The sequence below is a fragment of the Pempheris klunzingeri genome, chromosome 2 (genome assembly GCF_042242105.1).
Source record: "Pempheris klunzingeri isolate RE-2024b chromosome 2, fPemKlu1.hap1, whole genome shotgun sequence".
In the NCBI taxonomy this organism is placed as follows: Eukaryota; Metazoa; Chordata; class Actinopteri; order Acropomatiformes; family Pempheridae; genus Pempheris; species Pempheris klunzingeri.
The window spans coordinates 9183678-9206461 of NC_092013.1; the positions used below are offsets into that span (position 1 = coordinate 9183678).

The 22784-nt window shown below is 40.7% G+C and overlaps 1 protein-coding gene across 1 annotated transcript; it reads right to left on the minus strand.

The window, feature by feature from the left end:
• Positions 1 to 582: 582 nt before the first annotated feature.
• On the minus strand, positions 583 to 22558 carry kdm5ba (lysine demethylase 5Ba). Its single transcript, XM_070838781.1, has 27 exons — positions 22299 to 22558; positions 16888 to 16965; positions 16440 to 16562; positions 16134 to 16304; positions 14562 to 14687; positions 14127 to 14220; positions 13754 to 13860; positions 13512 to 13670; positions 13244 to 13363; positions 12247 to 12405; positions 11005 to 11186; positions 10719 to 10881; positions 10266 to 10385; positions 9784 to 9978; positions 8471 to 8652; positions 7654 to 7778; positions 7359 to 7509; positions 6587 to 6707; positions 6002 to 6357; positions 5180 to 5318; positions 4904 to 5083; positions 4645 to 4803; positions 3578 to 3994; positions 3332 to 3422; positions 3040 to 3227; positions 2661 to 2924; positions 583 to 1762 (listed from the first exon to the last, which is right to left on the minus strand). Exons 1-27 carry the CDS (start codon positions 22449 to 22451, stop codon positions 1625 to 1627), a joined length of 4461 nt encoding a protein of 1486 aa, XP_070694882.1. The 5' UTR covers positions 22452 to 22558; the 3' UTR covers positions 583 to 1624.
• Between the last annotated feature and the right edge of the window lie 226 nt (positions 22559 to 22784).

A 22784-nucleotide genomic window follows, 5' to 3' on the forward strand; every position in this document is an offset into this window, starting at 1 on the left:
ACGGAGCATATCGGAACATCCGGGACCTTCAGCTCTGACACGTCGCCGCTCCTTTCTGGGGGAAAACAAACACTCGCCTTAGACTAAAGTGTAAAATAGCGACACTAAACTACGCCAATAGAAAAACCACCTGCATGAAATTACTTTACAAATGACTTGAAGACACCATGTCAGGCAAATATACATCCACACTGCTTGACCTAGAAAGCACAAGATACACCCTCTGATTGGCTGAAACAAAGAACTAATCAGATTAGTCAAAAAAGAGAAGCAGTCTGATGGTCAAAGTAAGGGGCTGTCTGATTGTCTTAAAAAATTAATAAAATTGGCACATTTTTGAAACCAGGTAAAAGTGTTGTGTGACGTGACAATGTGAGGCAGTTAAATCCATGGTTGTCCATTGCTGCAGTGAATTCAGGAGTTTTTGAGCTCATCAGCTGGTTTGGAGAATCCAAACAGCTTCCGGTCACTTTGAGCTGCTGCGAAGACTGATATGAAAATTTAACAAGCTACAAGAGTCCATGGTCACAAGAATCAGCTATGCAGCTTTCTTTCACCACCGATGATTAACGAGCCCAGGCATGTGGGAACAAACATTTTTATTTCATAATGCAAACTGCAACATATGAATTATATTATTTACCCAAAGGAGCAGAAAAAGGTCATATACCCGTGGCAAATTAATCACACAGTCTGTGTTAAATCTAAGTCCAACATGATATTTTCATCCTAAACCACAAAGGGAAAAAATCCACCCAAAAAACAAAATGTACATTCCTTTGATGTCGGACAGTCCGTTCTTATTTTGTGAACATAATCAAGTCTCACCCAACGCCAGCAACGAGGGATCCAGGACTTGTTTTACTCCTCTGCAGACAGCGCAAAAGGGAACCAGACTTTGTATAAAAGTCAGCGTTTTGTTAAGGGATGTGGGCAAATATTCAGGTGCAAACGTTTAAACGTTTTGGATCAAGAAGTTCAGACGTAGAGCTTTTGCTCTCTGGTTTCTGATTGAAGTTATTTCTGTTCACAAATTTTGACTGAACTGTGTAAGATCATAGGATTCATAAAGTGAATTCTTCTGGGTTTTTGCTTCAAGAAGGCCTTCTATCAAAGAATTTCTAAGCACGAATGTAGCTCAGGTGAAAACTGAACCTCAGTTCATCAGTTCAGTTATTGCTTAGATAAATAATATTTACTCTACAAGAGAAAGATACGTTTCACATTGTTCAGATGCATGTACAAAAAAAAAAAAAGAAGAAAAAAAGCAGTTCTAAAATGTGACGTCAAATTGACTTTTTTTGGTTGAAAAATCCCTGCGCTGTTGGTTCTTGAAACATTTAGCCATTTTGTACACCTGCATCAAGTCTTGGAAAGTTTCAGAGACGATTAGTTGATTGGCTGAAAAACCAGCCAGGTGACGAAAACAGTTACAGAAGTCTTTTGTAATTTTGGTAAAAGAAAAAAAAAAAAAAAAAAAAAACAGTAAATAGCACCATGTTCACTAAGGGAAAGCCAGAAGGTAAAGGGGAGAAGCCACAGAGCACACAGAGTTCAGGTGTGCATCTTGAGTGCTGCGACTTGCGACAACAACTGCTGATCCTTCAGAGTCACTTTTTGGTCTTCATTCTCCTCGGTCGTAGTCCGGTTGTGTGCAGCTTATGCAAATGTAGTCCTCCTTCTCTGCTCGCTCAGCAGACAGTCCCACACAGACCTGGTGGAACCACTGATTGCAGCTGCCATCACATTGGACCCAGTTTACCTGAAAAAAAAAAAAAAAGAAAAAAAATGTGTTTTCAAGCTGTTGTTGGATTTCTCTTGTAGCGTTACCACTTCTTACAGTGGAAACTGCTCGGAGTGATCACGTCTGTCTGGCTCAGATTGATCACTGTAAGCAGATGATTATCATGACAGATTTTTTTTCTATATTTCTCATGCAGATACAATTTAATTGTTATATTTATTTAATAAATAAATGCCAGAGTGATGAAACAGACAGCTTTGTTATTTATTACGTTACTCGTTATCTGTCATCAATCCACTTGAGGAGCCTTCCCCGAGCAGTGGGGTTAAACTGGGCCGGCTGTGCGCTCCTGTGGCAGCTTATTGGTGCAAGAGAATCGCAGGGAATTTAGAGTTCGCCTGCACCCAGAGACCCACACCCTCCACGTTTTAACGTGGCGGTGCACATTCGTTTTCTGTCTCCATCACCAGCAGCTGAGACCGTTTAAGTCGACTACACGAGGGATGGCTCGTTGGCTCATTTTTGACAGTTTGACAGGCTTAGTTTTTCCATTAAGAGAAAATCTTTGTTTCGTGTCATGATTTCAGCGTGCACGCAGCACCAACCTCAGGGGGACTAAGCTGGGTTACTGAGGGGCAAAGTATCATGGGAGTTAAGTTAAAAAAATAAAAAATAATTTGTTTTAAAAAAATAGTTTTAACATGTTTGTTACGTTGTCATGTATGAAAAGAGACAGAACAATTAGCTCATAGTAATCAGTCTTCTTTCAGTGTTAATTTCAACAGTATTCGTATAGAAATGGTTCTGTCCTGAGCTGTGTGATCCATATAAATAGCCGATCACTGTAAGCAGTTTCCACTGCATATTATAAATCTGAACAAACCAACAACATCAATCAGTGTGATATAAAACGAACCTCGTCGCCCTCTGGCTCTCTGCACCATGGTGCAGCGCACAGCGAGTAGTCCTCCTCTGAATCCGAAGGAGCGGGGTCAGACACGGTGTGTGTGGGAGAACAAGTCCTCTTGGTTTCTTCGCTCCTCTCTTTGCTTTTCTTTGACTTCTTCTTGCGGCACTTCTTTGCCTTCTCGCTGTGCTGAGAGTCAGAGCTTTCCTTACGTCGTTTGGTCCTTTTGCTCTGACCGTTCACCGCCTCCTTTTTGAGACTGGTGACCCCATTCTGTGGTAAAACATAAATGTCACAATGAACATAACAAGAAGTACTGATTAAATAAACCAAGTTTGATTCAGAATGTGACCAACAAGCTGTAAACGTCTGCTTCATTTGTTGTTACCTTGTTGTGGTGGGGGCTCCCTCTCTGAGACTCTGAGACCTGTTCTGCTTTGTTCCCACAGGGGGCGCTCTGTGGGGGCGGGGGGGCCAGTTTGTACAGCAAGTACCTGTACAGCTGCTCGCTTTCAGGCAGAGTGACCTGCAGCAGGAATCCCTCCACCATCAGCTCCTCCAGCTCAGGACCAAGGCCTGTGACACACATGAAGAGCAGCAGAGAGCTCAGAGGAGACAGGGACATAAAAAATGAATAGTATGCGGGCATGTAAAGTGCTTAAAGGCTTAGAGACACTGACCCTGAAGTGGAACAGACTGGTGCTCTGTATAAAAAAGTGAACCATTTTTTTCCTGAGTCAGATGTGATGATATTCCCGGTCCAACTCTCCCCTGAAACAACAAACAGCTTCAGTACGCTTCACGATGATAAGTGGGTCTACAACATCTTCTAGATGAGAAGACCCTCTGATGTTGGCATATGAACAAAAAAAACAATTAACAGTTTGCACAGTATTCACACTGAGTAAGAACATGGTTCCACTGACCATCTTTGACACCTCCAGCACTCCCTCTGTGCAGGCCTGCTGAACTCTGTGCTGCCATCGCACTGTCCTCTCAATGAGGAAGCGCAGGGCGTCCCCTTCTGGCAGTCGAACCCGAATCCTCTGCAGCGAAGCCAACAGGGGCAGGACCTTGTCCAGAGGAGGTTTCCTCGACCGCTGGCAAAGCGGGCAAAGCCAGGCTTGGCCGTATTCAAGGTCTGCCGTTGCTGTAACGCAGCCGCAGTGGAAAACCTCCCGACAGAGCTCACACTGCGCCATGGCCCCCGAAGGGGCCTTTTGGCAAACACAAACACTAAGTGCACAACAGTTTTCAGCAGGAAGAAGCTTAGACTCGTTTGACGCACGCAGAGCCAACAAGAGCTCCACCTCCCTCTGGTGGACCTCGGCAAGAGTGACCATCTGTGAAGGAAGAAATTGACATTTAATTGATAAAATTAATTAATCAGATTCTCGCTTTACAATCTGACACCGTATTAGGTCTCACTGTTATGAGGGCTGTGGGAGTAACATCACCACACTGTGTGTTGACATAGTGAAGATGTGTTTCTCTGTTCACTTTGTGGCTACCACAGTCCACGCCAGGGACTTTATTGACCTCCAAAGGGGCCTCTCATTCAGCACATACCTCTCAGCTGTGAGCTCGTTGAGGTCTGAGTGGCAGCGCTTCACAGTAAAAATAACGTAAAATGTTCCTCCTTGCTCAGTTCAAAATGTTACTATATGTAAACATTCGACTCAAAAATGATTACTTGATTAAGGCAGGCTCAAGTGTGGTTTGTATTTCAATGAGCAGCCTCGTGGTTGCCTGGACTTTATGCAGTTAGAGTCATACTTATAACATATCGTTAGTTATCCTTTTGCAGCACATTAAGGACAAAAAAACATTTTGAGTCTTAATCATGTTGGATTTTATGATTGTAGGGCTTCTTTAAATTCAACTATTAAAATGAAGCATGAATAGTTGCAATCATGAAGTTTTTTGGCAGCGCTACTTATTCTGGACACAACTGTACCTGTGGGAAAGACTAAAATCCTACAGTGACACTCACAGCAGAGGCAGAGTCCCTGCTCTCAGACAGAGCTCTCTCCACATCACACAGCGACTCCAGCTTTGTTGAAGATTTTTTACTGGTCTGTGTAGTTTCTTTTATTTTTTTTGACCTTGATTTCTGATGCCCTGTCCCAACATCACATCTCGGGCAAAGCACCTGAAAACATAAAAAAAATAAAACACATTTGTTCATTTATTGGAGCCGACATGTTTGGAAAACAGCTTTGAAATGAGCACACATGGTTGAATCCGCTTACCTCGAGGAGAGAGAAGGGGGAGTTCTTCAGTAGGAATGTCTTTGCTGCACTCTCCTTCCAGGTCTGAACATCACTGATGAGGGCCTCCAGTCGGCTCAGCGGGTCGAGCCTCACCGGGATGCCCTCCGCTCTGAGAACCAGCTCAGAGAGGCTGTCCAGTACAGGAATACGTCCCCCGAGCTGCAAGTATGCAGCACATACAAGATTTATCACCAAAACTCCACCATTTCTGTCGATCAAGTGTTAATTGCTGGCTTAAGTTTAAGTGTATTTCACCTGGAGAGCTTCAGCTTCGTGAAGCCATTTCTTGGCCTTGGTGAAGACATCCTTCAGCTCCAGACAGTTGGGCAGGTAGGCAGGGATGTTGTCTACTTCTTGTAGAGCAGCGTCAAGTGTTTCTAGGCTGTGATATGGCCTGTGGAGTGACATCAGCTTTAGTATAAATACAGTGTACATGTTCAAGTTTTTAGTTTATGTCTGATGTTGGAGTGCAAGTTTAGCTTCTTGTGTGTTTCAGTCTTATTATGATCATACAAACATCAGATCACATGAGATGACAATGAGTGCGAGTCTGGTGCTTTACAGTGTGTAGTCTCTGTGTGTCCATTAGTGGGTTAAGCACTGTCACAACACTGTGATCCTTTTTATCCACCATAATCCAGCTCTGCAGAATTGGCACATTTCACTCTGTATGGTCTGAAGTTAAAGCTGATTTTACGTTTTCATTTCACATCTGACACCACTATCAAAACTGTAAATTTACAAAACTTGGAATGACCTCATTGTATAGAAATATATAGTATATTCTAACATTATAGTAAGGAAAGTCATAAAAGTATTTCTTCATTTATAGATGAGAAAGTCCTTGACATTATCATTTATGAGGACAAGGTATTAACTTAAAAAAATGATTGAACACTAAGGGGAAAAAAAGCTATGTGGATATGGCTATGGTTCATACGGAAAATGCTAATTTTTATTTTTTTTCACCATCCAAACCACAGGCAAGGTGTGATATAAAAAAGACAAAAGTGATGGAAACTGAAGGAGGAGCTGAGGAAACACATCCTAAGGACCAGTGCAGCTCAGTGTCCTCACCTGGCTTCCATGAGGCCGAGCGCCCGCTCCTCCCACTGCTCTGACACCGTGAGCAGCTCCTGCAGACGGGCCATGGCTCGTTCCACAGAGCCGTGAGGGGCCAGGCCCACGCCCTGGTCTATCAGCCTCCTCATGGTGTCCAGACAGAGGCTCTCTGGCCGGCTGCTGGCCTGCTGCACAGCCTCCAGCCAGCGAGCCTGCTCCAGTCTCTCCCTCAGCAGGGGCAGCTGAGGCAGCTCCACGTCCAGGCCCAGGCTCACGTCCAGCAGGTCTTGCAGCTCCACGGGGCTGGGTGACTCATCAGAGAGGAGACGCTCGCTGCGGAGCTGGAAGTCATCCACCCGGGTCAACAGGTCCTGGAGGTCACATTTAACAGGCATTCAGGGACTGAAGTTTGAATACTGACACAAGACTTAATTCTGAGCCAAATTTACAAACATAAAACATTCAGATGTTGTTCAGACATCAATGTGAAAGGATGATGACAGAGGAAAGTAACCAATTCAACTTTAAACGATATTTAATGAAAAACTGTACAATTGACTTGTGTTAAGAAGTTAATACGTTAAATCGAAGCTCACCAACCTTCAGTAAAGGAGCCTGTCTGATGTTACATGGCAGGTTGTCAAGCTGTCGGACAAAAGACCTCAGCTCCTCCACAGTCAGCTCGTTCTGGTTTTGAGACTTTCCTCCTCCAGAACGATACCTAAAATATGGAAAAAAACCCAACAGATATATAAAAATATGCACAAAAAATGCCAAAACTGTCTTAGTCAGCTAAAAACACTTAATGTTTCTCCAAACTGCGAGGCTGCTACCTTGAAAATGGAATCTGCATTCTGCCACTTTTGTCTGACAAAACAGTAAATGAGCCCAACTACCTCCTATAACCATAAAATGGAATCAATAATAATAAAGATAAGTATGCACCAGCTCACACCAACATATCAGAAAACGTCATCATCAATCAATCTGCCATCATTTTCTCGATTAATTGATTATTCATTTGGTCTATGAAATGTCTCTTAGTTACCCAGAGCTCAAGGAGACGTCTCCAGATGCTTGGTTCTGTTCAATCGACACTCAAAAGTTATTCATTTTACAATGATATAAAAGAGTGCAAATGGTCATTTAAAGTAGCTGAAAACAGATTTTTTTTAATATTTCTGCTTGAAAAGCAAATCAATTATTCAGTTTTCTGATGTGGAGCTTGATGCATTATGGATCAGAATCAAAGCGGCATATTTATTTATTTAACTTCTTGGCTTCAGTATGAAGCCAAATCAAACCATTACACAAATTTTCTTACTTGATTTCAAACCACACTGGGCGAGAACAATGTCTATTCTTGAAGTACCTCGTCTGCCTCTTTCCATTGAGAAGCTGTTGTGCTGTCGCTGCAACTTTATCAGCCTCCGAGGTGACAACACGCAGCTGACCCAGGAGGTTGGCCTGTGGGAACGCCTTTGTTTCTGCTTGCTCCACAAGGCCGTGAAGTTCCTCCAAACCTGCAGTACCAATTATAGTATAACAGATTATAAATACAGTGTGGCCAGCTGACAAGGCAGGAATGAGTGCTAAAAATGAGATGTAAAAGGCAGTCGGGATAACAGAGTTTTGTATTGTAGACAGTGTTTGCATTAACTTCCAACCTTTCTTCTTGTTTCCTTTGTTCTCCAGGATGTCCTGCACATTACAGACCCAGTCTTTATAAGACTCTGCACGCTGTGTCACTGACGTCAGCATGGGATACAACTCGTCCAATGTATACTTGTAACTGCGGAGAAGGACAAAATGAGGAAATGGATATACAATGATCACGGTTGGAGTTAAATAAAAAGTAATATTTCGCCAACCTTACTGTAAAATGACAATTTTGTCTAATTTATCTTGGATGATAAACTGGACATAAGAAGGCAGCCGGGCATTGTGAGCTTGTTTCTTTTTACATATAACAGCTGCTTTTCATGATAGTCAGAAACATTATACTACAACTAATGCATGTATAAAACACTGAAATGAAATAAAACTTAGCTTCTATTTAGAAACTACATATTTGCTTTTTTGTGTAATTTTGTGATAGAAATATTCAATTTCAAAAGGCATATCTTTGCTAATTTTTGAAGCACCCATATAAGTTCTGTAGCTGCATACAGCACTGTCCAAAGTTGCTCATTCAGATAAAGTCTTTATTTTACTCCTTATGCAAGAACATGTCAACAAAGCTGCCCATTTCTGTGAGTTTGGTTCTCGTATTTTTTGTTTAGATGGTGATTTATTTGTGAGATGTAATTTTGTGTACATTTCTTGAAGGACAAATTTAATACAAAAAGTTCCTTAGGGGAAATCCTGCTAAGTAGCCTTTAGCATGTCCAGGAAGTCGGTTAGCTGATGCAAGTTATTCATAATAGTAGTAAAAACAAAGTGAGAAGCGAGTATGTTCAGTTGTTGTGGTTACTGGAGACTCACTGGAGTACGAGGTTACTATGAGAACAGGAGCAGAGGTCCTGGGCGTGGTGCAGACAAACCATCTTGTTAGGACTGCAGCTGCAGGTGATGCCAGACAGGTAGCAGGTGGTCCGACACTTGCAGCACTGCCGCTCCTCATCTGGGAGCACCTCATAATCAACTTGTCGAGACTGCACCACACCCTGGGGAGCCAAATTCACAGTCATTAGAGCCTCAGAGGAGACAGGAAATAAACAAGACAGATGTGCAGTCAACTAAAACCTCATAATCTAAATCCTCTTATTGTTTGTATCTTTAAAAAAGTTAAAAAGAGAAAAGTTCTCCATGTTTTCCTTGATGACACATAATGGAGGATATACCAGCTTACAATAACTGCCCCCACAGGAGCAAACACAACAAACATTAATGGGATTCAGAACTTAAATACCAACAATTTGCGCCATTCAAATGTGTAAATCCTGCCATCATTTAACTTGATTCATCAACTGTTCTAATAAAAAAAAATTAAAAAATCTTAATCTTAATGAGGGTGTCACGATTTGACTTTCGATTTTAAAAAGGTAATTATTTTTTTCCCAATCACTGACAGCTATGCCATTGTTAGAAAAGAGTCTTGATTCATAAAGATCAACAGGTCTTTGGTTTAATGCCCTGAAAACCATCACTTAGATTTTTTAATTCTTCTTTAACACAGGCTACATGGTTATCAAGCATGATATTACCGCACATTATACAAGACAGTATATAAAAGATATGTAGTACCATTATATAGGTATAGCTATAGGAGTAACCCAAAAATACCCAGTTTAAGTCTTGATTAAAAAAAAACCTGGCCTACAAAAACACAACCCAGTGATGCCTCTTTCAACAAACAGACAAGCTTAACGAAGCTCTGGGAACACTGGCGTTGCATCTATAATGCGGCCGCTGTGCTGCAGTTGGTTCCTGGGGATAAATGACCTGGGTTTGCTGCTGGAGTTACAGAGTGGAGGATGAAGTTGTTGGAGGGTAAAACTACAAACAACAAACTTTTCTGCCCAGATGTTGGCTATCAGCTACCAGGCTTCTTCCACTTCTCCGCAGCCGAGACGTACAGTGACTATTGCAGTCACTAAGAATTTTACTTTTATTTCCATTGCTGTCCATGATGTCTCCAAAAGACCAGCTACCGGTAAGCTAAGTTGCGTCGTCTTTAAAGTAAAAGTAGGCAGGGGTGGAGAGGGAAAAAGGAAGAAACACTGATCCTGCTCACTTTGGTGAATTTTCTAATCACAATCATGACACCCACAATCCTTAAGAGAAGAACTACTCACCACTTTGTCAATCTTCTCTCTGAGTTTCTGTTCTTCTTGGACCATGACGGCCATCTCCGTCGAAACTGCCGCCGCCAGGTCGACGTCCATCGTGTCGGCTTTACAGGCCATGTTGCAAACCATCTCGTCATGGGAGAAGACACAGTACCTGCTCAGCTGGCGATAGTGTTTCACACAGCTACGGCCAACAGGCATCTGTCAGAAAATTAAAGGTATTGTTGCATTGCTGCATTAAAAGGTGTTGTTGTTATACAATATTTCAGCATTTATGTGTTTCAACAATTGTTATTGCAAATTAAAATATTACAGCTGGAGTTTCCCAGTAAAATCTAAGGACATGAAGGAGACTCCTCTGAACACCATGACCATGATTTTACAGCAAGAAGGTCTTTTTCAGAGGGTGGTGCAGAGGTGCTACATTTGAGCCAACACAAGTCTCAAAATAATCTGATAGTGGTCATAGTGAGAACAGATCTTCTTACCCAGTCCATGGTGCAAAAGTTTACAGCTTCAGCAAAGTTGAACCCCTGGTTGAATCCACTGTGGTAGGCTCTGGGGAAAGTGATGACAAACTCGCCTGCACATTGGTTGGTGCGATAGATCTAGTTATCAGTGAGAAAAGAAAGGAAAAAATTACAAGCTGTACATGTTTCACTGTTTTTACAGATATCACTTGTTGTAAAAAGGATGGCGGGACTGATGTTTTGTTTTAGATTAGTTTTCATTTAAAATCCAGATTAAGAGTTATGTACTTTTAATATATGGTTAGACATTGCAACATATTTAATATCTTTTAATTTAATTACTGTCATAAATATCACTCGCCACAGTTGCCCAGAAAGTATATGTCAGGAATGTTGTCATCACACTTGGTGGAAAAAGATCCAACTTTGTTTCAGATGATTAATAAATAAGTGTAATAGAGAACAGCTTACTGGTACGCCGTTGTTCATCAGCGTGTTGGGATTCATGATGGTGACCAGCTGGTGAAGGAGGTCTGGCTGGGACTCAAACAGCTCAGGTGCCAGATTGTTCATGACGGACTCAAGCCGCTCTGCAGCATAACCAGGGGCCCCATACCACGTTTTTGGCTCCCCCCTGCACATATGGTCAAAACTATTACTGAAAAGCACCTACCATGCCAAATTTCCTGATTTAAGAAAGGTTAACATTAAAACCAGTAAAACAGATACACAGGAGAGTTTAGAGAGTGCACTCTACCAGTGAAGGTAGTTTATGGAGTAGCTCCAGTGGTCCTCAATATGCCAGCAGAAGGAGGAGAAGCACATGCCCACATACAGCCAGGGTAACTTCATCCCACAGATGTCGGCTGTAATGTGAGTCAGCACCGAGGCATCCAGCACCGGCATGTTGTTCAAGTTCCAGCCGCTGCTCAGGTAATGCTGCGGGTCAGAGACAGGTCGCAAACACTCCACTTAACTTCTTACTCACAGACAGCCACGTCCGGCTGCTACGGTAGTTAGTTATCAGTAGGAAGACTTCTGATAACGTGATATCAGAGTTGTTCATTTTCCCAGATATTTAGGAAATACTGAGGGTTGTTTTCAGGGTTCATGCAGCTTTTAAGAGGGCAAATCAAGTGCTTTTCAAGGTCCCTTAAACAGAATTAGAGGCCTTTTTCATCAAATAAATTAAATTGTGAAAAATATTTACAGATTTCCTTTATACCCACAGCAATTAATCTATACTGTCACTTTGTTTATTTTACCAGCTGTTCATATTAACTTTGATTGTATGTTTTGATCATTATCATCAATTACTTGGTCATTTCCAGAGTAAGGCATCAACAAGGACGTATCGAGTTATGAATGGTTGGTGAGTGCCGACCTTTCGCTTCATGTAAAGATCAATCTCCCTTCTGCCGGTTGTGCAGTACACCTTCCTTTCTGTGGCTCCGCTCCAAAGCAATTTTTTATTATAAAGTTGCCTTTAAAACTGGCCCTGGCATGTTGCTAAAGCAATTTCAAAATCCCCCTGTTCTCTAGTAGCTGATGAGCAGGTACAACAGTTAACTTGCTACCTTCAATAAGTATTAACGCACAATGTCAAAGCTCAGAGGACATGCGCTCACTCTGAGCAGAGAGTCGGCCCCATGACACCAGGTTTACACTAGACACAGAGTGGAATAAAATGGAAAAACGTCTCCTTTTCATTTCAGTGCTCTGCGAGAGACACCAGTTCATGTTTTTGGTTTACATGAGTGTTGATCAATAACCAGATTGTGTTGAAGAAATACAAGCAAGGAGCATAATTGAATTAAAGCATATTCTTAACTTTGAAAGCAGTAGCAACACTTAAAATAAAGCTTTTTCCAGAGTTTCAAAACTTTCTTCAAACCCTGTGTTTTGAAAAACAACATTAATTTGTAGAATTTAAATGTTGTTTTGTTTCAATGATCAGGTAAAACTGCATATTTTTAGACATATAGTAGACAGATTGTACCTCATCCTCAGGTGCAACTTCAAAATGGCCGTTGCTCACAGGGAAACCACTCCCAAACTCCTTGGAGGCGATGTCTGCTCCGTACTCGACGGTGACGTCCTCCTCAATGGTGCTGACAAGACGCCAGAACTCCTTCTCCACAAGCTCAGTAGGAACCATCTAAAATACGCAAGAAGATGACATGGTTTGATTTTGGGTCTTATTAACGCAAATGCAGAAACCAAAGCCAGTTTCAGCACAAGTGTTTCTATTATCACTACACACGTCAGTATGTGTCAACAACATCGTCATTCTAAGCTTGACTTTTATTTTCTGTCTGTTAGTGAGATCTGCTTCTCCCTGCTAGACCTCTTTCACTCCAAGAGTCACTCCACATGAAGAGAGTGTGTGTACGAGGGAGAAAACAAAAATCTGATAAGACAAACAGGATTCTATCTGGAGGTGTGCAAAGATCTTCCAAAATGGGCCTCAAGTCTAAAAGATTTGAGTTCTATAAAAAGAACTCATTCAAATAATTGGAATATCTTGTGGATTTGGTGGTTGAATAAAAACACTTAATTACAACAATATTAATGTCAAAACATGCCAAACATGTCATGTGTAACACAATATTATAGCACAAGTTGTGATAGAAGTATAGTAGTTCCACTACACTGGGCTTTTTAAAGACTTCCTTTAATTAATGCAATTCTCACTTCTGTTGAGTATGATTGCAGGTGGTGTCATTACTAATCATCAGTTTTACTGCTCTAATCTAATATTTTATGCATTTTCCTTGTGAGTCAGTTTCCTCCTCATTTTAAATTGGTTCAATCACTGATCACACCCTTGCTCTCATTTCAATAATTTCTCCCAGATTATAATTTCATAATTTATGAGCAGACATGGTTATCCATGTATGTATCCTACCTTTTCTTGTCTCTCTGCGTGCTTATGTTTTAAATAAACCTTCACATACATGAATTCTTAGTAGAATTATCAAGTCATGCACACTCACATGAACTGGCATGTTGAAATAATCAGACTTGAAGGAATCAGCCATGTCTCCAAAAGACTGAAGCGTGTAGCTCCTGCTTGCCTGCTCAAAGCCAAAAGCAACAGGAGGTTTGCCACATTCCTGCAAAAAAAGAAAAAAAATACACAAATTCTAAAAAGCCCTGGAGTTGTATTATATTTTTGGATATCAGGCAGGGGGTTATAGTCTCCCAATTATGAGCGTCTCTGTGAGGATTGAGCTCGCTGGGAGCTGAGTTTCAGCAGCTCACCTGAGCCAGGCACTTGGGGCATCTCCAGTCGCCTTTGGGAACGTCGTGGAGGGGAGGGATCAGACAGAAGATGTGATAGCTGTCATCACAGCCGTCACACAACAGCAGGCGGTCCTCAGCAGTCCCATTGCCACATACCAGGCACATGTAATGGTCCACCTGAGTAAACAGAACAACTGTGAGCGCAATATTGGAATTACAGTGATACAAGTCAACATTTTTGAACAAAATAATATACTTACTTTATTCACGGGAGGTTTGTCTGTCATATTTATTACAGTTTTTTCATAGTCTGTTGGATGCTCATGTTCAATGGGCTCATGTTTCACCTCAGTAACCGCCATCCTCACTGAAAGACAAGAATAAAGGCTCATTGGAAGCTTTTAAGATTCTCCAATAATAACACAGCAATACAATAAAACATTGTGGCGCAAACGGTTACCAATACATTCATACGTCACACTGATGAAAAATATGTCGGTTCATACATTAACAAACACATTGGACACTTGAGTATAATTTTGAAACAAGTTTGCTCTTGTCCTTATGAGAGTGTCACTCATTTCAAAATGGACTCATTCCTACTTTTCTTTCCTCGATTTCTTTTGTCCTTACCGGGTTCTCGTTTGGTGACATACGTTCCCATCCTCCTCCTGAGATTGGGACGGTTCTCACAAACTTCCCCAGGTTCGGTTTTAACACAGCCTCTCTGCCAGAGAAGTCATAGTGAGTCAGAGACAACAGAGGGAGTGTGAAACAGTCGGAGAGCTTACTGGGTCCTCAGTGAGATATGAAGTTCGACCTTTTACACCAGACAGCTGGTATGAAAAATATGTGGCTTGACTTTTAAAATGCAAAATGGCCACAATATAGATTAAGATCAGCTTGTCTTCTGCCACAGTATTCCTCTGTTCTGTGTGGGTCGCATATGGATGTGATAATTTACTTAATGTCCAGCTTTAAGAACACACATTAGCATATCATACATACAATGAATTAAACATGGGACAAGTGACAATGGCAGGGAATAGAGGCAGGAATCAGACTCACTTCAGATCTCATTCGCTTCGCTCGGCGAGCGATGCTGCAGGTCTCCTGGGGCTGGACAGACTGCCGCTGCGGCAGGTCATGAGGAGTGTACTCCTTATCTTTAGTGTCATTGGTCAAGGTGGCTTTCTGGAGAGAGAAGGAGGTAAATGTGAAGGTGGTGACACCAAACACGGGACAATCCTGAGCAGAACCTAAGTGGAAAAATAAATAAATCTACAAACCTCTCATTCACTCTAAAACATATAGTATAGTCTGCTTTATTATAAACAATATATAAATATTTAACTGAACAAAGGACATATTTAGCATTCGATTTGACAAGAATCCAAACTATTTTTTATAAAGAATTGTATTAGGCAAGATTGATAGGCAAGATTTCAACGGATCAAAATATCAATACAACCCTGCTCCTCCTTCATTAGGGAGAAGTTAAACCATCTGCTTCAAAACAACTGTAAATCTGAAATATGTCTGGATCTAATGGAGGTACATATTGCATTTAGAACAAAATCACTAATCTTTCAGCAATGTGATACAGAAACAACTCTTAAAATCAAAACATTTTCTGTGACAAAATATCTGAGGATATTAACCAGAATGTTAACCAGTGTTGTGCCATTAAGATGTTGCCTCTTGAATGAAATGACACCTTGAATAATACCAACACTTGTACAACACAATGTAGTCCTTCCACTACAGAGTACCTCTCTGCACTTTCCAATAGTAAATCTTTGACTAAAAGATCAAAAGAGCACTTAAATAGGAAGTATGTCAGGCTTTTTATAAAACTGGGCTGTCTATGCAGCAGAGAGGAGCAAATATTTATAAAGTTGGTGCTACATGACCCAAGAACAAACAGAGAAAGGGCTGTGGTATTCCCTTTTGCTCAAGAGCTAGAAAACCTACAACAACCAGGATGCAAAGCACCGCTATCCTCACTGACTGTTGCTGCTCAGCTCTCAGCTGTGATGGCCTCTTTCTCCTTGTTATTCCTCCGCACTGTATTCTGGCTCGTATAAATAGACCTGAAGGTCTGATTCCAAATGATTTTAAACCATTAAAATTGTTTTATTACAGTGAGCATACAAAAAAATGAGGAGTTACAATCTGTAGTTTGAGAAACAACCATACAGCCAGCAGACTTTTCCTGGCAATCTAGCTCTAGTCGCAGACAACATGGAGGAAAGTTAAACACAGTTCATTTGCTTATACGACCCAGATTATAATGATACAGAGCTAGTTGGAAATTGCCAAAGCCCCTCTTTAATGACATTAAAATAATCCCGCATTATAAATTGTAAATTGTGTACATTGTAAATGTCCCCGTCATGGGACTAATAAAGGAGTATCTTATCTTATAATACTGTCAACTCTAATAACACTGTGTGTTTTGATCTGGTAGAGAAAGAGCTCTATGTCACCAACTATGAATTTACAATAATAAACTCTTGAGCTTGAAAAGGCACCTAAATGGACTGTGACTCATTCCAAAAAACATCCACTCAATGGTGAACAACAAGTCTAACTACTGCTGCTCTACTGGGAAAAGAAAACATAAGCGATGGGACGTACAGGCAGATTGTCTCCGGTCTGGAACACGTTATACGGGTAGAGGATCCTCTCATAGTGGGCCCGCAGGTGAGAGCCAATAGCCTTGCCCGGGGCATAGCCCATCTTGACGGATATCTTAGTCCAGCGTCGTTCTCTGCAGACGGCATCGAAGCCTCCCTCTTCATTCACCAGCTTGGAAAGAGAAAAAAATCTGTCTGTTTGTGTGTACAAAACTGCTTTGTATTCATGTGTAAATAAAAACATTTGATTGTGAATGATGTGAATAAGGGATTATCTTTACAGAGGACAGCCAGGATTTACACTTACCTTATTCAGCTGGTAAAGGTCCAAAATCTTTCTTTCAACATGGGGGATTTTCAGAGTGCATCCTTGAAGCTCCCAGAATTTCGCTATTTGATCCAGGAAATTGAGCTTAACTCTGGTCTGAGCCTAAAAGCATAGTGAAACAGAAGGTTATGTTGTGCACAAAACATCTCGGTTTATTTTTCAACATGACTACAGTTATCAAGAAGCAGAAAAAGTCAAATGACCAGTGACCTTTGTCCAGATGTTGCCAAAGGCCCTGAGATCATTTTAGAGAAACCTACTAAAATAATCTAATGGCTGTTTTCCAACATTATTTTCTATGGTTAATATTTTAAATAGACAAATAAAACTTAGCCGACTGTAATACTTTACATTCACTGTAACAATTTACACTTAGTGCATTTTCTTTTCTGTGTTTTGAATATATTTATGTAATAAATGAATGTACCTCCAACTCATTGAGCCTTTGTATCCGTGGTGTAAATTTCAGTCTGTCAACATCACAGGCAAACGGGGGCTGCCAATCCTGAGAGAATTAAAACAAACATGTTATTAAACAAAATGACAACCAAATGCTTGTTTGTTTGCAGATTTGTCAGTCTGTAAAAAAAACAATCACTTCTGAATGACGGGTAGTTTAAGTCAATAACTCAAAACAAGTCTACTTCAAGGATGAAGCTGGTGTTATTGTAGATTTTTGCGCTTTTTGTTACAAGATACCAAAACCAACAATGTGTTAGTCAGTCTCTCAATATTTTCAGCACCATTAGTTCCAATTAAAGGGTTATGTCTTTGAAAACAGGTCATGAATTTGAGCTTTAAAAGCTAAAGTAATTTCCTAGACCAGCAGGGCATGAATTTAGTTTTAGACTGCTAGACTATTTTCAGCCAGATTCAGTGGCTATGTGCAGCTGCAGGACGGTGTATGCAGGATTTCCCTGAACAAATATAAAATCATTCAGGGCACCAGAGTTGGTATGATTTAACGAAGGACTTTCCAACATATGAAGAGGAAATCTAGAGGAGAAAAGAACTTCTGTCTGTTGCCTCTTATCTCCTCAGTGTGATATTTTAACATCTATCTCCCGATCCTCTTTACAAGCATGCAGAGTCAATAAGGAGCAAAAATCTACAACGAACCCCGACTACACACCCAGTCGCCAAATCCAAGCGACAGCAGTTCTTCTGGTAAAACACACAGACTGTTATTAAAAGCAGACATACAGGAAGTTATTCTGTGTCTGTACAAACAGGAAATCAAGTTGGTCAGCACTGGTAATCGAATAATGATTCATTAAATGTCGTTTCTTTTTTATTCTATATTTTATTCATACAATTTATCTTGCATGCATGCACAAAACTAAACAGTAAAAACCAAGAGTTGCATTCAACTACATGGCAATGTAATTTAGTGTACATACTGAAAATTAAAAATGTCTTTTGATGCTTGTCAGAGCCTTTTCATAAAACTGGCTTATTTATTAAAACAACATAATAGTCAGCAGGATGTGATTCAACAAAACACACAAAGATATCACGTTGCTGCCTGCCCCTGTGTGAGGGAGTTAACCAAAGCAGCTGTTTTACCTGCAGACTAAACACAGACATGTCTGATATTAATGCACTTAGTAGTAGTAGTAGTATAACAGACCAGCTCACATTAGACTGCACAACTTCCCGCAAGACCAGAGAGCACGGTGACGGCTCAACACTCAGGTTTATATCATCTCATGAGTGATACCACACTCTGAACGAGAGAGTTCACAAATGAAAGAAAAACACCTTTGTGTCCCTGAGGGTGACAGAAAGTGAGCTACCCAGGCCAACGCGAGGCTGATGATGATATAGACTACATCGACTTAGATTGTGTTGTTACTTTGGTAGTGAAAGGTTAGTTGGAACAAAAACCCCTAAACATGAAGAGCTGAAATAATCCAGCTACCTTCTCAAAGATTCCCAACAACGCCAAGTTCTTTCTGACACAGAGGAGCAGACAGAAATGCTCATACCGGAGATAATTCTCAGGCTTCAAGTTCGTCCGACAGCATGTTCCCAGATAAACCGATTGTGTTTAGACAGTTTCTGGTGTGTTCAAAAACACAGAAATCCATGAACTCTAAATAAATCTATCAACAGCTCTGAGTGGATAGTTACCTCTTTAATGGCTCAGATTCTGGGTGAAAGATTGTGTTAAGGCTTTTGGGAAATAACAGACCCGTTATAAAACATCTAAACTACTGGAATACTGATCAAAACAAACTAACTACAACCTAAGTTTACAATTTTAATTCTAAAAGCTGGATTTGAAATATTGGCACAAATTTTGTGCTTGATTTTTTACACATAAAAGTATTTTTCACTCAGTCTTACCAATTTGTGGGGATACATTAACTTGCTATTATGTGCTTCATAAACAAATCAACACTGGGGCTGAAGAATATGTAAAAAAATAATAATTTCATCATCATATTATCATTTATCATGCAGTCACGATTTTAGTGGGAGTGGTAATATTCGAATTCAATTTTCACTGAAAAAAAAAAAAAGAAAAAAAGGTGATTGATGTGATGATAATGATGAAGAGTGCGTGTGATTTTTGTGTGACCTGCACCAAACAAGCATGTTCCCTTACGTCTGGATACCAGAATCCTTCATTTATAAATCATACATTTTGACACATTTTATCTTCATCAAAACACTGCAGCTCCTGCAATTTGGATATTGCCATTTCAATAATATTGTTATTAACTGTTTAGTCCCTAATCAGCACTAAAATGTGATCGTAGTTTTACATGTTGGAGCCAAACTTCGACTGACATTGCACTGAAAAGGGAATTGGTATGTAAACTGATCACGTGACCAGACTCCGCGGAGCCTGGATGTTCCTGATCCAGTTCAAACTTTAGCTATCACGATATGTCTGAAATGGAAACACACCATCCATTTGTTTTAAAATAGTCAGTATTCTCTTTATAGTCAACCACCTCCCACATGCAGTGTTACGGAGGGATTAGCACTGTAACAAGCAAAAATGTAACACATGAGATTTACTGGGTCTCGACAGGCTTTTTTATTCTTCTTAGAATGGAAATGCTGGTCAGAGTAGGGACAACAATAGCTGCATTAACTCCACCTTATCGTCTGTAGACAAAGCTGGATCAGAACCACAAACACCCCGACACAAAAGGAAAACAATTGCTTTCTAACTTCAGAGCTCGTACAGCCTTTTAAGTGTAAGAGTAAAATTCAAGCACTTTCAAGGTACCTGAACCAAAAATGTCCAGACCCTCAAAGCCTCTCATCACACCTAATTTATTACTATAAATGTAATTACCAAAGTATTATTCTGTTTAGTTATATAATAGATGCCAGTAAGTTACATATTTATTCAGTTATTTAAATAAGAAAATATCTACATATACAGACGACAAACTGAATCTGTGGATGAATCAGCAGATTATTTTGAAAATCAGGCATTTTTCAAGGAGTATATTCAAATTCAAGCATACTTCCTAACTCTAAAAAGAAGAAGAAGAAAATAATTGTGCGAATCCTGTAAAATATGGAACTGCGCCGGGATTTTCTGACCATCTTTCACATGCCAGTCTGACCACACTAGTTAAAATCAACAGTGCAGTTATTGTCTGAACATGACGAGCCTTCTGCCAAGCGCAAAATGACAAATACGAGTAGTGAACCCCAAACACCCTTAAGATGTCACTGAAAAACACTTTCCTTTATGCTACAAACATCTACAGTCAAAATGTGATCCGTAAATCATTGGGAGGAAACAATGACCGCAAACTGTGCACCCAGAAATCAGCAATCAAAAACAGGTTGTGGTGCAATGTCTTCTTCCTTTCTACAAAACTCTCCGTTTGTTGTTTAAACAAGAGAAAAGGATGTGAAAAGGAAACGCTACATGTACACAGTGTGTACCTTCATCATATGAGCCTCCAGGATACCCAGCGCCCTTCACTTCATACAAACACACAGCACAAACATACAAATAACACACTTTTAAATGTGCCGTGGTAAAAGTCCACTCTCGAGAGCTCAGACTCGCATTGCTGAAGGATTTCAGATTGATTGTTGGTTTGTTTGGCCCACACAGCACCCTGGAGCCAAAATTTGGTCTGACTGTTCAAAGGAAGCTGCCAGTGCATGACACAGGACAGCAGACAATGGTGGATACACGATGTGGGACAAATGATGGAGTTTGACTTGATCAATTAGATTTTTGTCCCCCCTCCTTTTGATGCATGTGTCAGTTTCCTATACCAGTGTTTAATCAAGAAGCAGAGGCTGTATGTCAACTTTTTAAAACCCTTCATGACGATCATAAATATGCTTGTAAAAACAAACAACATGCAGAGACATCTTGCAGCTGTTCAGGCTACAGAGTAGTACTTTGGCTCTACTTGTTAATCTCTTAGAAGATATGCACATAGGAAGACCAAAACAATACATTAAATGAGACAACCCACAGTTTCTTGGACTATCCCATGTAAGAATAAACGTAGAACATCAGCATACAATCTTTGCTCAAAGCTTTTGCCACTGCCGTCTTTTGTTTACATGAGCTGAGTGTTTCCAGCCATGCCTTTAAACGAAGGTTTCTTTTTGGACTAGCAAGCAGCCCCCCACCCACCCACCCACCTTTTTTATTGGTTACATTGCAGCCCATTCAGCCCTACCCATCCTGTTAAACCGTGCAAAATGGGCTTTACAGCTTCCTCATTTCTTTCACAGACGAGTCTCATGTCATCTGCTGACATGCATATCAAGGAGAACATCATCCATCCGGGACCTTAATGTTTTTTTGTTTTGTTTTTTGGAACTGACAAATTGATAACTACCAGAAAAATAACATCAATCATGGCGATATAATTCATTTAGACAGTCTGGCCTTTATCTAATTTACGTGGAAGCTTGGACACACCCTTGAATAAGGTGCCTGTCCTCTCCCATCACAAGTGTATGCAAATATAAGGCCTATGTGACGTTCATTTGGGCGAACATCTATAAATACTTCATCATCTTTCTCACTTTAATATTGGACTTTAGGGAGGTGTGGATTATAGCAGAACGATCCTCCAATTAGAAAAAGGACACTATTGAATAAGACGTCCAAGTGGTGTCTCTAGAACAAGTGTGCAGGTCTTTGAAATATTTGGCTATCAAACTAACGCGTTAAAGTAGGTTAAACGTGACAAAACTGTGTTATAAAACAGGCTGAGTGTCCATTGAGCGCAGTGTTTTAAAGCGACCCTCCTCTCCATAAACAGTTGGTCAGCGAGCACGTACGTGAGACAACTGCAGCTTTAAAACAGGCCTGATTAACGCTAGCTACCGCACACTGGCCAGCCTGAAATCCGTCCAATCCTGATGTAAAAGTTAGCCTGTACGTTTAGATAATTGTTTTTAAAAAAAAATAGTGGTGAGATAACTGGTTTAAATCTTGGTGAGCTGCTTCCGTGCGCCGAGTCCAGGAAGCGTTTAATACTGCGCTAACGTAAACAATTTCCATTATATTTGCATACAAGGCAAACTTTAGCGTTTGAATTATTTTTAGAAATCACTCTCTTTGCGGTGCTGTAACGCTAAAACACACTGCTGAGTGTTTAGAGGTTAAAAACTTGAGATTTCCACCTGATTATTTGGCTATCTTGGTGGCAAACACAGCACAGTCCGAGCTCGGGCTAACTGACAATTCAACTCGGAGCCGCAATCCGCCATGTTGAAACCTGTCTTAAAAACACAACTTTGCCTGCTACGTTATCAACACCAGCCGGGGCCGACACACAACGCGAAAAAAAATACTTAAAAATAACTGCGAATTTTTTTTTAAACACTCACCGGCGGCGGTCGCACTTTGCAGATGCCAGTTTTCTCTGCAATGGGTCGTATTTTGTTGATGTACGCAAAAGGGTCGGCAAATTCCTCCCAGCTGGGCTCAAAAACGGGGCACTCCGGAGGGGGAATGAACTCATTCAGCTGAGGTTGACTCATCGTTGCATCTTCCTTGAGGCTGCAGTTGAGAAATATAAATATGAAGAGGGCCGAATATGCTCGCCGTGGGGGTCTAGTCTTTTCAGTTCATGTCCACTCTCCACTCATTGAACTCAAAGACGAATTATCTAGTTGGAGACGAGAGGGTGACAGCCAGAGACTGTGCGCCTCCGCTTCAAAAAGTAGACACCCACAGATTATTTAGGCTACAGCCGTTTTACACATCAACCACCACGTTTTAACAAATATTTCACATGCGAACACTGATTTTGGGTATATTCATTTTTTTACTACACTGATACTGCTTGTATGACCGTATGATGCTCGTTCATA

Coding starts and splice junctions, on each gene's coding strand:
- kdm5ba (XM_070838781.1), bottom strand. CDS start 22,451: ATGAGTCAACCTCAGCTGAATGAGTTCATTCCCCCTCCGGAGTGCCCC. Junction 10,386..10,718: donor TGATGAACAACGGCGTACCA/GTAAGCTGTTCT, acceptor ACTGATAACTAG/ATCTATCGCACCAACCAATG. Junction 5,319..6,001: donor CTCGGCCTCATGGAAGCCAG/GTGAGGACACTG, acceptor GTCACTCCACAG/GCCATATCACAGCCTAGAAA.